Source organism: Xiphias gladius, chromosome 16, assembly GCF_016859285.1.
Source record: "Xiphias gladius isolate SHS-SW01 ecotype Sanya breed wild chromosome 16, ASM1685928v1, whole genome shotgun sequence".
NCBI classification, from domain to species: domain Eukaryota; kingdom Metazoa; phylum Chordata; class Actinopteri; order Istiophoriformes; family Xiphiidae; genus Xiphias; species Xiphias gladius.
This window is the reverse complement of record NC_053415.1, coordinates 27,656,505-27,671,857: the sequence shown is the minus strand read 5'-3', so window position 1 is coordinate 27,671,857 and position 15,353 is coordinate 27,656,505. Positions and strand designations below refer to the sequence as shown.

The window sequence follows — 15,353 nt, the reverse complement described above, 5'->3', positions numbered from 1 at the left end:
TTCAGGGAACTGGGGCCCCCGCCTCAGGGTATCAAAGCTGCCTGTAAACACCCTAAACAAATCAAAGCTGGGTTATTCCGAGCACGTCATCATGGCTGCCCTAAAGTGTGGAAGATTAATCAGAACTACCGGTACCTGAGTTGTCGAACTGCAGCTCCTGGCAGTTTGAAGAGCTCTTCCAGGAGCAGCTGTACACCGCTCCCCTCTCCACAACGCTGCTGGAGGCCGAGGTGTTGGCCCGAGGAGCTCCTATCAGAACCTCTGACCTGAGGAGAGGAGACGAGGATCAGAGAATTATTTTAAAGTGGTGCTTCAGCAATCTAGCCTTACACATTCATATAGTTGGGGGACTTGCAAGAGAGCATGGTCAACATTGAAGCAGCAGAGTCTGAGACATCCTGACTTTTAAGCCCGAGTCATGCACGCAGGCCGCAAGGGTCTGTGTGGGTCCATGTGATCTGCATTTCCTCATGTGCCCTGGTAGCCAAGGTCTGCGTACTGTCCATAATGTGTGACCCCATGCGCCACAGAAAGTATGATGCATCTCCTTGTCAACGCCTCTCACGTCGGCCCGTGTAATGTATTCCCATTCTTGGCCCTCTTCTCATTAAGCGGCCGCACACACCATTTTAGGTTTTGACCTTTTCTTGCCAAACACAACAAAAGAGCCCTTCTTTTCGTTTTCTCCTGCAGATGTGTGGAAGTCTGTAGCTGTACGCCTTCATATTGACATATAAACAAACTTTTACTGCCTAATATGGACCAAACTCCAACAACACTGGATACTACAATTCCCACAATGCAACACGACAGCATCTTTCATTACACCTTCCCAGACTGGCCCACATGATTCATGTCCCCCCTTTTGCAATGCAGAGTTTCTGTTGTAAATGTGTTGCCTCTGTGTCCAGGCCGGTCATTTTGTCAGACTGTGGCGACTAACTAATGAACTAACTAACGATTTTCACTATTGATTAATCTACTGATTACTTCCTCGACTGTTCGTTTGGTCGATTAAGCAACAAAAGGTTGTGGAAAATGACAACAAAAAGGACGTCTTCAATTTGTGTAATTTTTTCTCAAACGTCTCATTTACTACATGAAGTAGAAGAAAAGCTGAGAAAACGTACATCTGAGCAGCTTGAAACAGAGAATGTTTGACATTTTGGCTTGAAAAATTACTCAAATGTTTAATCAACTACCAAAACAGTTGCCAATTAGCGCTTAGCCACAGCTCTGCCTGTTTGTGGGCTCCTCCACCATGTATCGTCCTGAGAGAATACCGGGGCGACTGCACCTGAACTTACTCGCTGAAAAGAAGGATATTGTGAATAAAAATCAGAGCTGAAACTATAAGTTGATAAACTGATTATTGAAAGAAACTGAATCGCTCCAGAGGACTCCAGGCTACGGAGACACTCTATGTTGTTTCTGAATTTATCACCCGTCTGCAGCTCCTGTACATAGAACACAAGTGCTGCTGTGAGATATAAAACAAGATTTGGCCAAATGCAGTGACGTTGTGGGTTGACAGCTTTTATCTGCGTTCACAACAGAGCTGTTAGTAATAAAGAACGTCTTTGTTCGCACCAGCTTGGTTTTCCTTGCAGAGCGAAAAAAGGATTTATCTTCCCAACTTGGCTGGAAAGCAAAAGGGCCGTTCAGAGGATTACAATTCACGCGGAAACAAAGAAAATGTTAACCGTTTACGCTTCAAGGGGCCTTGGCTCTTAGACACAGCGCTGTTTATCGGACACTGGCTCATTTAGACTGAGTCCGTTTTATTGATTTATTGAGTCTGCTTTTCAGGCTGTCACAGAGCACAGTCAGTGGAACGAGACTAAAACAACAGGGAAACTACAGCTCCGGTAACCTTTCACTACATCTGAATGTGTTTTACTAGAAACCCCACAGTATATATGAAACAGAAATGAAACTATATGAAACTTTTTAAACATTAACAATGCACAAAGATGCTCTGAGTCTTACTTACAAGTTATGTTTTATTCTTACTGAAATCATGTAATGATGGTTATTTCTGCTATAATTATTTTTGAACCTTTTTTATCCACAGGTGTGGGATATTGTTCTGATTGCAGTATTGTTTACTTTTATTTGGTTTCATGTTATCTAATGCTGTGAACTGCCGCCACGTCTGTAAAAGGGGGCTCTTGTTCCACAGTGTGATAAACCTTCAGGCTTACAGCATCTGTTTTTCTTCCTCTTCTCACAGGGCACAGACTTTATGAAACGATGCACATTAACGCGTTACATGAAATTATTTACACGTACACGCAATGTTGCGGTTGATATTTTTCTTTTGGTTTTGTAAATCCGGCCCATATCTCATTATATTTTTGATGTCTGCTGATACACAGCATAGATCTCGTCGGCGTGTGCAATGGGCCAAATATTTGCCATGACACACGATAAAACCTCAAAAGTACATTGTAAACTCACTATTGTGAACCATGGACACTGCAAAAGTGCTTTAGCGGATCTGGTGAGGAAGGTCTAATCCTAGGAACAAAATAAAAGCAACGAATAAGAGCAGGTTGCCAGTATCCTTATCTTTTCAAACAGATACTGTTTGAATACAGCAGGAAACAACAACGGGAAACTTATGGACGTATGATAGGAATGTAATAGTGATATCAAAGGCCCCACACAATATAAACCATGTACAGTTGAAGTAATGGCAGTAGTGGACAAGCTTCTCTCAATAACAGTTTCAGAAATCCTTAATTATCTCTTAACCTGTGAACCCAGGACTTAGTACGACCCCAGGCTCCATTAACTCACTTGGGGCGGCTCAGTTTTATTAATGGGACGACTGATTAAACGCACCTTAAATTCACGGGTTAACCCCCTTAATTATTAACGCCATGGCACAATGTGTAGGGGCTGGTTTTGGACTGTTTGGCATCCAGTTCTGCTGCAAAGGCTTTTTTAAAAATACAAATATGTGTTTAATCATCCAACAGGTCAACTGAAAACTAGAGAGTAGTGGAAGAAGAATTCAAGACCCTCACTTCACCACACCAATACAGCCATGTAGAAAATACTCTGTTCCCAGTAGAACTCCTGCGTGAAAAATCCTTCCTGTGTGTAGAAGTAGTATCGACTAGTGGTAACTGAGTATCACAGTAAAAGTACTTCCTGTAGTCACAGTATCACAGTAAAGATACTTCCTGTAGTCACAGTATCACAGTAAAGATACTTCCTGTAGTTCCAGTATCACAGTAAAAGTACTTCATTGTGCTGGGACCTGTCTCCTGTGACTGGTCTCTGATTCTCAGATCATTGATCCAGAGTCACGGAGGCTTCGGCAGCGTTTTACTGCTGGAGCTGCTTTTAGTTCAGTCCGCTGGTTCCCAACCTGGGGGTCGGGCCCCTCCCCAGGGTCACCAGGTGAACCTGATGGAAGTTCTGCAGCCCTAACTTCCGTTCACAGTTTTGGACTTTTGTCTAATTTTGAAATATGTGATTTTTTTGGATTTTTTTTTACTTTGGCCTCTTTAAATCACAATGATTAAATTGAAACCATGTGAGAATTTGGAGGCAAATGTCTCCGTGTTGGAGCTGAAAGCAACTCGGAGACCTCCGAGGCTCGCTCCAGGGCCCAGGTGGAGTCCGCTCTCCGTCGGGGCCTTAAAGTGACTTTAATGTGAAACCGTCCAATAGCTAGAGCTGCCAAATGACTGAGGGGCAGTAGAAGTACAGTACGAGTACCTCGAAGTTGTACTTAGGTGTATTCACTTGTGTAAAAGTACTTAGTTACAGTATCCAGAGTAAATGGAGTAACGGTAAAATGTTGCCTTGAGGGGCAGAAACCTCGTTTCCCCAGCCGAGCATGTCCCCCACCCCCACCATCATCATCACTATCATCCTCATCCTCATCCTCGCTATCTGCTCTGTCTTACTTTTGGTTGTTCGGGGGCTTGAAGAAGTCCACCGAGAAGCCGAAGTAGCTTCCCTGCGGTCCGGAGTACACGGAGGGCTCGTCCACGTCCAGGTTGAAGGAGCCGCAGCGGTGGAAGCCGACGCAGACCAGGACGAGCAGACCGAGACCGGACCGACCTCCCGCCATGGCTGCTGCCGAGCACCGAGGGGAAGCGCCGACGAAGAAGATGCCCGCTGGTAAGCTAGCCTCCCGCGCTGTGTGTCCACCGGCAGAGTCGCTTTAAGCGGCTTTAAAATCTCAGTCTTCCCAGCGGGAGCTGTCCTCCGGAGCCGCACGGAGAACAAGTCGTCATGTAAGTGTTAAATAAACCACAACCGCGGCTCGGACCGAAGCCGTCGGGAACCGAGCGCAGCGGCAGCGAAGAGACCGGACTCGGTCCGGTTCTCGGCGGCGGTTCGTTAGCCTGTTTTAGCCGATAAAAGCTGGAGAAACTCGGGAACAATCCCGGGGAGAGGCCGCGACTACGTTTGTGTGTGAGTGAGTGAGCGAGCGAGCGAGCGAGTGAGTGAGAGAGAGAGAGAGAGCGTGTGTGTGTGTGTGTGTGTGTCATTGCGGGTTTGTCCCAACCAGCTGAGGTCAAGTCGGGACATCGAAACACACGTCCGGTTCAGCCCTTTCAAAACAAAAGCATCGCCGACTGCCAAGCTGGGAGTAGTTTCGGTTGTGAATCGAGCTTTTCTAACTTTATGTCTTTATTTTATTCACGAAAAATGAGATAATGTCTGTTTATTTATTATTAGTGAAATTAAAGTGTATTGAGTGGAAACATACTGAAGTCGGCCTGTAAAATAACCAGAGGACCGGACCTCAGGAGTATCTGCGACCTGGCCCCAGTTTTTTTGGGGGAAAAATCAAGATGTGGTTATGACAGAATCCACTGAGCGACTAGCAGGAAATGACATAGCTTCTTGTTAAATATGTGCGGCAGAAGAAAAATGCAGTCATGGCATTTGGTTTGAAAATACGAAATAAAGCATCGTAACGTCTCGTAGACACCGGGAGGAATATTTCTCCGTCCCCGAGGGTCTTGGAGAATTCTGGAGATACCTTCAGCGCAGCAGTCAGTTCTGCCAAACAACGAGCTTGTCAAAGAAGACTGAGTTTTTATTTGTTGGGATAAACCGATGCCTGGATGTCATGGTGATGCAGGCCTCACACCGAGGCCATGGGTTGGTTTCAGCCACGTGGGCGGGGGTTTACACTCAGGTATTGGTTATTGTAAGACCCTGGTTGCAGTATGTTTGGGCTCGATAGGATCCATTCTGTAGTTCACCAAAGGTGCCGGGATTTGTGGGATCGTCCGGACCGAAGCCACTCACACAAGTGAGAGTCTCAGGCCTCATGACGCTAATATTAGATATACACATTAACAAAAAGGGCACAGTGGAAGAAATCTGACATTCCTATCTCCCATCAAGCCTCGTCGTTCTTGCACTAATAGGATGAGCTGTTGTTTCTGTTTGCAGTCTTGACTTGACAGGCTCGTTAGCAGAGTATTTACAGCGTGTGTCCGACCGCACCCTCCACGCAGCGACTCAACCAGCTGCGCTGACAGATGTAAGCAGCGGCCGGATCATGCTTTTACTCTTACGGCTGAGCCGCTTTCCTGTGGTGGCCGACGTGTCCGCGGGTGACTTGATGCAGCGACTGCTGCCGCACAACAGGAAGTTCATTCCGCCTCCTCATCAGACAGAGGGAACGCGCACTTCTGCGAGACTGGCAGGCGTCGCCAATTACAAGGAAATGTTATGGGGGGGGGGGGGGTCTATTCAAGTCCTCTTTCCGGTCCTGCCTTACTTCTTGCATGGCTTCAGTCTGGGTCATCAGCTCCTGATGATCAGCTGCATGTTTCCGTGTGTGCGTGCGTGCGTGCGTGCGTGCGTGTGTGTGTGTGTGTGTGTGTGTGTGCGCGCACACAAGAGCTCTGAAATAGTCATAATAATCAAATGTGCTGTAACAGTTGTAGTAATAAATAGGACTGATACAACAACAGCTACGACAACCAATAAAAGGACCTTCTGTGTGTGTGTGTGTGTGTGTGTGTGTCAGACACGGATTAACCACAGCTCAAAATATTACACAGGCTGCACCTCCAGCATTATTGCCCAACTAAAATCTTCCAGTCTCTGTCTGAGGCCCCAGAGAAACCACTCAGACAGATCCAGATCCAGCTCTGGCTGTTTTTGGTGTGAAAGCACGTAGACTGATGGAGGCAGAGGAACCCACCAAACCCACCCGGCCTTGTCGAAAGACGTGATTCAACGCCTCCAGCTAGAAAACATTACAAAAACATGACATTTTTACTAAGAGGGAATGTGGATGAGTTTGATTGGATTTGCAGCTGCAAGTTTGCGATCTGTTGTTAACGTACTGTATTTACTGCTTGTCAAAAGTATGTTGAAGTCCTCGCTTATTATTTTATTTCTGCATTTCGTACTGCACAAAGTACCAATAACCACAATAAACAGAAGTGAAAAATAAGAGGATCCACAGGGGGACCACAGGACATTATTACATTAGATTAAGAACAGGATATTTTTAAAAACTTGAAATTTCTTACAACTACTAATTCTACTGCTATCGTCACTTCTATATCTGCTACTACAACTGTCGCCATGAAAGTGAAGCAACACATACTGAGTTACTGATGATACTGTCGATGCAGTTCGTCATTCGGTCAGAGGTAAATCCACTCACACATGCTGCTCAGTGGGCTGTGTTTACTCATACACACACACACACACACACACACACACACACACACACAGTCAGCTGCTGATGAAAAACTCAGACCGAGCACAGTGTTGTGCTTCTCAGCTTAATGGGATTTAAAGGGGCATCACATCACACGTTGCACCAACTGACTGTAATGCAACAAGCGGTTGCTAGCTTTGTTTATCCGGTTCCACTGATTTACAGACTACATGACCTGAGGTTTTGGAATTTCTGATTTTCAAACCCGCCTCCACTTTCACCAGTAAGGAATCAGCAGAACGGAAGTGAGCGACTCTGGTTCGAATGGCCATTTTGACATCGGTGGGGGTCAGCACCCTGACAGGAGCCAGATGAATAAATGGTAAATCAAACAGAAGCAGTGATGTTCTGTAGGATCCAGTCAAAGACACGTAGGAATGTAGTGACACCCTCTCTTGCGAAAACCTCCAAAGGATTGAGAGAAATGCGCACTTTGGTCTCACAGAAACCTCTACTTGAATTTATTAACCAGTTTCTCCATTTATGGACCAGATGACTACTCCACTATTTGAGTGAATACTTAATGGCAGGGGGGGGGCATTTTGGCAGAGGCTGGTGCCAAGTCTGTGTTTGACAAGTCACAGTTCTGAAATCAAGACAGGCAACTCCTACTTAAAGTCCCAAGTTAAGACAGTCCCACAAGTCTCATGTCAAGTTCTTAGTCAGGAAAAACAAGTCCCAAGTTAAGACAGTCAAAGCAACCCAAGTCAACCCCAGGTTTGTTCCCAGTTAGGGCAGGCAAGTACCACAAGTCTCACATCAAGTCCAGAGTCAGGAAAAACTAGTCCTAAGTCAAGTTGGCAAGTCTCTAGTCAAGTCCAAAGTCAAGTCCAATTCAAGCCTTAAGTTCAATACAATGATGTCAATACAAAGAACTCCCAAGTCAAGATGGGCCAGTCCAAGTTTAGGTCAAGTCCCAAATTAAGAAAGGCGGGTCCCACAAGCCACACGTCAGGTCCCATGTGACAAAAAAGTCAGATGTCAAGAATGGTAAGAGCAAAGTCGAGTCAAGTTCTAGTCCCAAGTCAAGTCTGGGGCTGTTTTATGTAAGTTCTCTTTTAACACATTGTAAAGATAGTACACACAGCAGTGGCTTAGAAAGACATCATCTGTAATGCATAAGCAAAAGTCAAACATTGATATCTAGAAGTTGTCTTACACAAATACCAATATTCGGCAACGCATCCAGCTCACAGAGTTACAACCTAGTGCTTTTTCTTGTAGACTGTAAATCCACAAGCAGTCATGTCAGTGTGCAGCAAAAGCTCAGATGCAGACCCAGCGAGCGAGTTGAGTGGTTTTCGTCTTATTTGGCCATGAGCTGCACTGAATCACTGCTACAATGAAGTGTGCACTAAAGAATGTGTGGCAGAACTCCCATGGGATTCACAGGAGGGGGGAGGTTACGTGTTTCTGTGTGTGTGTGTATCCTTGTACATCTATCTTTGTAAGGACCAATTTGAGTTTTAGACCCTCAGGAGTGAGGACATTTTGTCTGGTCCTCACAGCTTCAAAGGGCTGTTTGAGGGTCCAGACCTGGTTTGAGGGTTCAGGTTAGATCTAGGTTTAGGTTAGGGTTAGGGGCTAGGGAATGCATTATGCCAATGAGTGTCCTCACAAAGATAGAAGTACAAACGTGTGTGTGTGTTGGCAGAAGTGGGTCTTTTTGTTGTGCGGTTTCTGAACGTAGTTTCCAAACAAATGTGAAGCAGGAACTGCAGATTGGAATTAGTGAAGGTGAGAGGTCACACGCTGTGGGAGGGATTTAACTGAATAAATACATAACTACATGTCTATACGTTCCTGTCCCGACTCTCTACAATCCCCTTTTTTGGGTAGACCATCAAAATAACTTAATGAATACACTGATACAAGTGATTTACAGTTGGTTTTGTTGCTAGAGAATGATTTATACTTCCATGGGGAGGGTGTTTGGTGTAGCAATGGATTCCCCGTACATATCCTCTGTGGTGCCCCTGTAAGCAGGGGCTTCTGTGTTGTGCTGGCTAGTAATCAAGATGTCGTGAGAGAAGGATCTCTTTGGAGTTGATCTAAATCCATTCTGAAAGGGACAAATATTAAGGTAGAACCTCCATGTAAATAAAACCCCGCGCTCAGCTGCTACACAAATGACAGGAATAAGAGACAAAATGGGGGCGTTTGATTAGTTTACTGTAACTTTAAGCTGGCAGTGTTTACCTGTTAAAACAACTGAAATTCATAGTTAATGACAAGCACACACACACGAAAAAAACAACAACAAAAATATACTGAGTAAACTGCCACAAACATTAAGATGGGATGACGACAATAAATGGAACTAAAATGACAGATTTGAGACCCACCTTTCCCACGGGAGAACAGTAAGAAGGGAATTGGTGAAGAAGACAAATGGAATTTAAAGTGGAGACCAGAGAAGAAGAGGCAAAGGAGGTGGGGAGTTGGACGGGAACCTTATGGATACACGTCTTACCAACGTTAAGTTTGAAAGCCTTCCTACTCAGGTAAATGCTTCTATTTTGACACATTTTGTTCAAGTGTATTAAGAAGAAGTTACCAAACATACGACCCTGTTACACTCCTCTTCAAAACTCGAGTACATGTCAGGGCTACAGCAGCTACAGAGATGGTTATTGGTCAGTTTGAGCTGCTTGTGTTTTCTCCTAAAACTTTCCAACCCTGTCTCCTAGAAATTAAGTTTACATGTGACTGGACTGTTTTCCCAGTTATGTTGTGGTGGCAAATGTAGTCTCTGGCTGGATAATGTTCAGGGGACAGGTTTTTTGAATGAACGAAGCGCTGCATTTATTAACTGCACAAACGCACGACTGTGACGCCAGAGACCAGGTTCACATCCAGAGTCCCGTCTGTGGTTCAGGCAACAACAGCTCTTTGGGTAAGGTTCAGGAAAGATGGTGGTTTTGGTTCAATGTAAATAAACAGGTTGGTGTCTGAAGTCACCTTGAACTTTTTCTCTATTAAACCAGACCAGGATCTTTCCCGAACCTGAACCAGGTGCTGTGAGAGTCTAAACCGAACCATAAACCAGTTTAATGACGCTGGAGTCACTACAGGTGGATATTGAGCTGCAGGATCAGACATTTTGGTGGAAAACAAACACGATGTCTGTGAAGATTTTACTGATTCATTCAGTATCAACATGTTTGTGACTTGTCAGATTTGTAAATAGACAGCATTTCCTCATTATGTTCGTAGAAAACATGAACCTTTGCTGTGGCTCTAAAATGTGGTCTGGTGCTTCCTGTTTCCTTTAAATCATTCAGTTGTGTCTAGAACTCGACCGGAGTTCAACTTTGCCAAAAGCCATGAAGTCCAAAGAAGTCTCTGTAGACCTCTGCAATAAAACTGTGGCGAGGCCTAGATTAGGGTGAAATATAAAACCATTTGTAAAGCTTTGAATGTTCCCAGGAACACAGTGGCGTCAATCACTGTGAAATGGAAGAAGTTTGGAACCACCAGGACTCTTCCTAGAGTTGGCCGTCCCACCAAACTGAGCAACCGGGCAATTCTGGTCAGGAAGGTAACCAAGAAACCAACAGTCGCTCTGAAGAGCTTCAGACATCCTCTGCAGAGATGAGAGAACCTGCTGGAAGGACGACCATCTCAGCAGCACTCCGTGAACCAGGTCTCTATGTAGAGAGGCTGGACTGAGGCCACTTTGAGTAAAAGGCAGATCACGGCCTGCTGGGAGGTCTTCTCAGCAGCAGGGACAGGGAGACTGGTAAAACCTGAGGCAACGATGAAAACAGCCAAATACAGAGAGGTCCTTGAAGAAAACCTGCTCCAGAGTGCAGGCGACCTGAGACTGGGGCGACTGTTCACCTCTCAGCACGACAATGACCTAAAGCAAACAGCCAAGACAACGCTGGACTGGCTTCAGGACCAGTCTCTAACTGTCTTTCAGTGTTCCAGCCAAAGCCCAGACTTATCCCCATAGAACATCTGTTGAGAGACCTGAAGACGCAGGTCACAGACACTTCTCTTCCAGTCCGACAGAGCCTGAGAGGATCTGCCACAAAGAAAGAGATCAACTGCCCCAATCCAGGTGAGCAAAGCTGGCAGAGACTAAACCAAGAAGACTTGAACCTGTGATCACTGCCAAAGGGGTTTCGACAAAGTACTGGACTAAGGGTCTGAAGACTTTTGAGATTCAAAATAAGAGATTTCCGTCTTGGATTTTTAATAAATTTGCTAAATTTCCTGAAACCATGTTTTCACCTTGTCATTATAGGTTATTGATTGTAGATTGATGGACAATAACAATTTTATCTATTTACAAATAAAACTACAACACAAAATGAAAAAAGCGACGGGATCTGAACTTTGTGAATCCTCTGTACGAGCCTCTATGTCAAGTCAAGGTTAGACAGAGGAGCAACAAGAGCAACATTTAAAATGAGTCTGTTTTTCTTTAAACTACACACACACACACACACACACACACACACACCACCACCACCACAAGAGGCTTATTAGACATTATTTGCTGCCACGTAGTGGAGAGACAGGAGACTGCAGTCCGACTGATTTTTTTTCTGTCCACCTCCAACCAACTTATTTTACTGAAATAAGAAAAACAGGAACAAACAACTACATAACTTTTGTCCATCAAAAGGACACACAACCGTTTTTTTTTTGCTTTTACACATTTAGGCCACAGGAAAAATGCCATAAAGTCAGGTATGCTAACGTAAAGACACCTGGTGATTCTTCCTCCCAGATTACTTAATGTACATTTTTATATTCTCTTACTGTGTATATATTATTATTATTATTACTATTAATAGCAGTTTTTACATATTACTTCCTATTGCAATTGTAACACAGCATTATTCCATCATTAAACTTTTTTTGATTCTGATAAATCGACACTTGGATAAGAAACGTCCAAGGCCTGACTGAGTAAAATCGAATTAAAATGAATTTAAAAAACTTGTCCCGAACAATATACAGAATAATCCCATGACAGCTAAGTCACATAGAAGTAAGAATCAAGGTATCCTGTCCCTACCTACAACTGGAATTACATAAAAATGTGTGAATATAAATATTCCATCCACAGCTAAATGTCCCACATGCAGAACCAGCCACTATACAGTGTTTATCACTGGCCTTACCTGTCAAAGCTTGTACATGAATAACAGACCAAACAAAGTCAGCGGCCACTATTTTGTCTTGGCATGGGAGAAGATTTGCCAACAGCAGAGGACACATTTGAAACAACAAAAACTGCAAAAATACAGAAAACACTGATGACTGAAGCATGACGAGGTGCCACAGTAGGATTTTTTGTGCTCATCTTAATATTAGTTTGTAATATTACTGCTTGATTGTCCTCTGTGTGCATTACCGATGAAGCACACAGTCCACATATCTGGGAAAGTATCCACAGTCCAAGCAATCTAAAATAGTTACAGAAATACACACATCACCCAGCAAAGTATTAAGTTTCAAGGTTCAACCAAGTTATTAATAAGAAAAGTGAAGGCTTTCAATAATCAATGTCTGATAATGGGCTTATCAAATGAGAGTTCAACAGATGGACCCTCTACCCTGCATTGATCCAGACTGAAGCAGTTGTGGAAACTTTATGTTCTGCTGCTTCTGGGATGCAAGCAGCAATGTGTACAAACAGGGTCCAGTGCGGGGCAAAGCCACACACACCTGACTTCACTTGTGTTCTCTAATCAACACTCACCAAGCGCTTTAGTCGGAACACCACACTAATACTAGGTGGTTCCTCCCTTTGCTTTTCGTGGCCTGGATTCCAGCAGATGTTGGGAACTTTCCTCTGAGATTCTGGTCCATGTTGACAGGATGGCGTCACATCATTTCTGCAGATTTATCAGCTGCACATTGATGCTGCCAGTCTCCTGTTCTACCACATCCCAAAGGGGTTCTACTGGATCCAGACGTGGTCTCCCGCTGTTGTAGTCCATCCACCTCAGGGCAGGAGGTGTTGTTCATCCTGAGAAGCTTCTCTGCTCACCACAGCTGTCAACGGTGGTTATCTGGTGTCATTCTGATGTGTGATTTGAACATGAACTGAAGCTCCTGAGCTGTAGCTGCAGGAGTTTATGCATTAATGTGCTGCCACACGATTGGCTGATTGGCTAATTGCATGAATGAGCAGGTGTACAGGTGTTCCTATTAGTACAGTGCCTGCTGAGTTTATATTCATAAAGGGTTTTCCCAGTTATGCTGTGGTGGCAATTTATTTGGGGAATCAATCCCTGGCTGGATTATGTTCACAGGCAATGTTTATATAATATTTATTTAACATTACGTTTTTTAAAGGTACTTTGTATTTGAATTTTTCTAGTTTTTACTTTGCTGGCTGGTTAGCTTTTACATACATTGAAACATAACCGAATCCCTAAAATCACATGCTACATTTAAAAAATGTATTATTAAAGTTTTATGGAAGTAAGAGTTTTTTTTAATTTTGTACATTATCTGAACAGCCAACTTTTACATACAGTATGAGAGGACAGTGTGAATGGCAATGTAGAACAACAGGGAAAATGTGGGTAATTTTTATGAGCACGGACAGAAATACAGATAGGATTGTGAGGTTGACAGATACAGATAATGTCTTTGTGTTACACCCGTAACATCTCTATAATGAATATGATCTTAAATATAAAAATAATAACATCTATTTTTTTCAACAAGGTATTTTGGAAAAGGGTGCATTAAGTGTTTACAGTCTTACAGTCTTCACTCTACAGATGTAGAGTTTTACATCGGTCTAGGTACTATGAAGTGCTCTGAGACCAGACTGGGAACTGTTAAAAACACTATCATGTTCATAAAATATATCAATTGAGATGAAATGACTTTCTCCAGAACCTTAGATAGAAAAGACAGTTTGGAGATTGGTCCATAGTTACATAAGGACAGGGTGAATAACGACATGTTTAAAACTGTCTGGTAAAGAACCAGAAGCCAGTGCGTTGTTTAAAAAATGTAAAATAGCAGGGCAAACAGTGGAGAACACCTCCCTCAGCAGCTAGGTGGGGATGATATCTAGGATGCAGGAGGAGGAGATCATGTGTGACACTGTGCTCTCAACACTGAAAGTCTAATGGGTTGAAACTGGGTAAAAGAGGCAGAGATAACATGGGGAATGGAAAGAACACAAGGATCACACTGGATCTGGGACCTGATGCTCTCCATCTTATCCCCAAATTAACAAAAAATGTGATTGTACAATAGTTATTTTTGTTGATATATTTATTCAGTTTGTCTTGACAGAACAGCCGTTTGAGATTTCTTTCATTTTTAGTCCATATATGATTTAATTAAGGACAGACTGCCTGAATAAAATATGATTTGCTTATCAGATAAAAAGCCAATCAAAAGTGTTGGGTAGATTGCAGGGCTGCAAAGATCAGAGTTCCCATTATTACGTTACAGAAAAGATGTCTGTACATTTGTTTTAGTGTTAATACATCAGATACTTTTGGCTGGACAGAACAACCTCTTGAGGTGTTTAGAGATTTCTTTCATTTTTAGTCCGTACATTATTGGATTAAAGAGAGGATGATACGTTACTATTTGTAAAGTCATTATTAAACGTACAGTTTTTGGAAAATCTGATTCCAGCTGAACTGTGATAACATCATATGCACACAAACAGGAGAAGTTGATTAAAACCAGCAGGTGAGGTAAACAGGTCTGTGCAGCTTTTTTCCTGACTTCTCTACTGCTCCGATAGGATATGATGAGTATCCTTGTGTAAGTAAAAAGTATGAAAAGCACAGGCAGGAGTGCAACATTTAGCAAAATGACCAAATCATGTATAATTTGTGTATTTGAGACAACACATTGCAGTTTGTAAACTGTGTTGTTACAGAAAATTGCTTTCAAAGTAAAGCTGCACAGCTTTTTATTAGCACTCATTACAGCTGGTACTGCAACCTGACACGCTGGCAGGAGCCAGGCTAAAACCAGGAAAACCCTCACAGCGGCTTTTCTCATGATAGTTGGATATTGCAGAGGTTTACATATAGACACATACCTGTCATAGGCCATGGCTGCCAACAATAGGAACTCTGAACCGCCTAAAGAGTAAAATATTTGAAACTGAAAGAGACAGGTGGAATAAGAAATGATCTGTTTTTCAGATAAAAAGTCAATTAACAACTTTGGGTACATTGCCGTGCTGAAAAGAACAGAGTTCAGTAACAAAGCTGCAATGAAAACGTACATAGGCTCATGAAGGTTTTGGTGAATCCAGACGAGGCAAATGATGGTTGAATTACTGCAGATAATTAGAATATACACTGTAAACATGATCACAAAATAAAGATATCTGTATCTGTACAACTCCACATAGCCGTCAAGGGTTATAAATGTTGCATTTAATTCATCGTCCATTATGATTGTCATAAAATAAATGTTACCGTATAAAACAGGCAGGTTCTGCAACAGGCATACATGGATAAAAACGTTAAGATCAAGTCTTTGACGATTACATACAACCTGTTTAGGATGGTTTCATTTACAGTTACCTGCACTTGTGTGTATTCACCTTCAGAAGGGGACTATCCAGCTCTGTAGATTGTTTTTATCGGACCGCGTCACCCTCCGTGGATTTCATTAAACTCTC

The 15,353-nt window shown here is 43.2% G+C and overlaps 2 protein-coding genes across 3 annotated transcripts in view; both read right to left on the bottom strand.

The window, feature by feature from the left end:
* The window catches only part of itgav (integrin, alpha V), a 63,090-nt gene extending 50,570 nt beyond the window's left edge, over positions 1-12,520 (bottom strand). Inside the window, exons 1-2 of one of the 2 annotated variants that reach the window (XM_040148739.1) lie at positions 12,438-12,520; positions 136-266 (exon numbers count right to left, since the gene is read on the bottom strand). Coding sequence is in view for 1 of the 2 variants with exons in the window: in XM_040148738.1 (XP_040004672.1) it covers positions 136-266; positions 3,924-4,090 (298 nt within the window). In the remaining variant the exon portion in view is untranslated. Of the gene's footprint in view, positions 1-135; positions 267-3,923; positions 4,471-12,437 lie in introns of those variants that run through there. The other variant, XM_040148738.1, reaches the window with a different exon arrangement.
* LOC120801716 (olfactory receptor 6N2-like) lies at positions 10,414-15,121 on the bottom strand. Its single transcript, XM_040148904.1, has 3 exons — positions 14,215-15,121; positions 12,438-12,499; positions 10,414-10,467 (listed from the first exon to the last, which is right to left on the bottom strand). The coding sequence occupies exons 1-3, from the start codon at positions 15,119-15,121 to the stop codon at positions 10,414-10,416; spliced, it is 1,023 nt and encodes a 340-aa protein (XP_040004838.1).
* Positions 15,122-15,353: the final 232 nt, after the last annotated feature.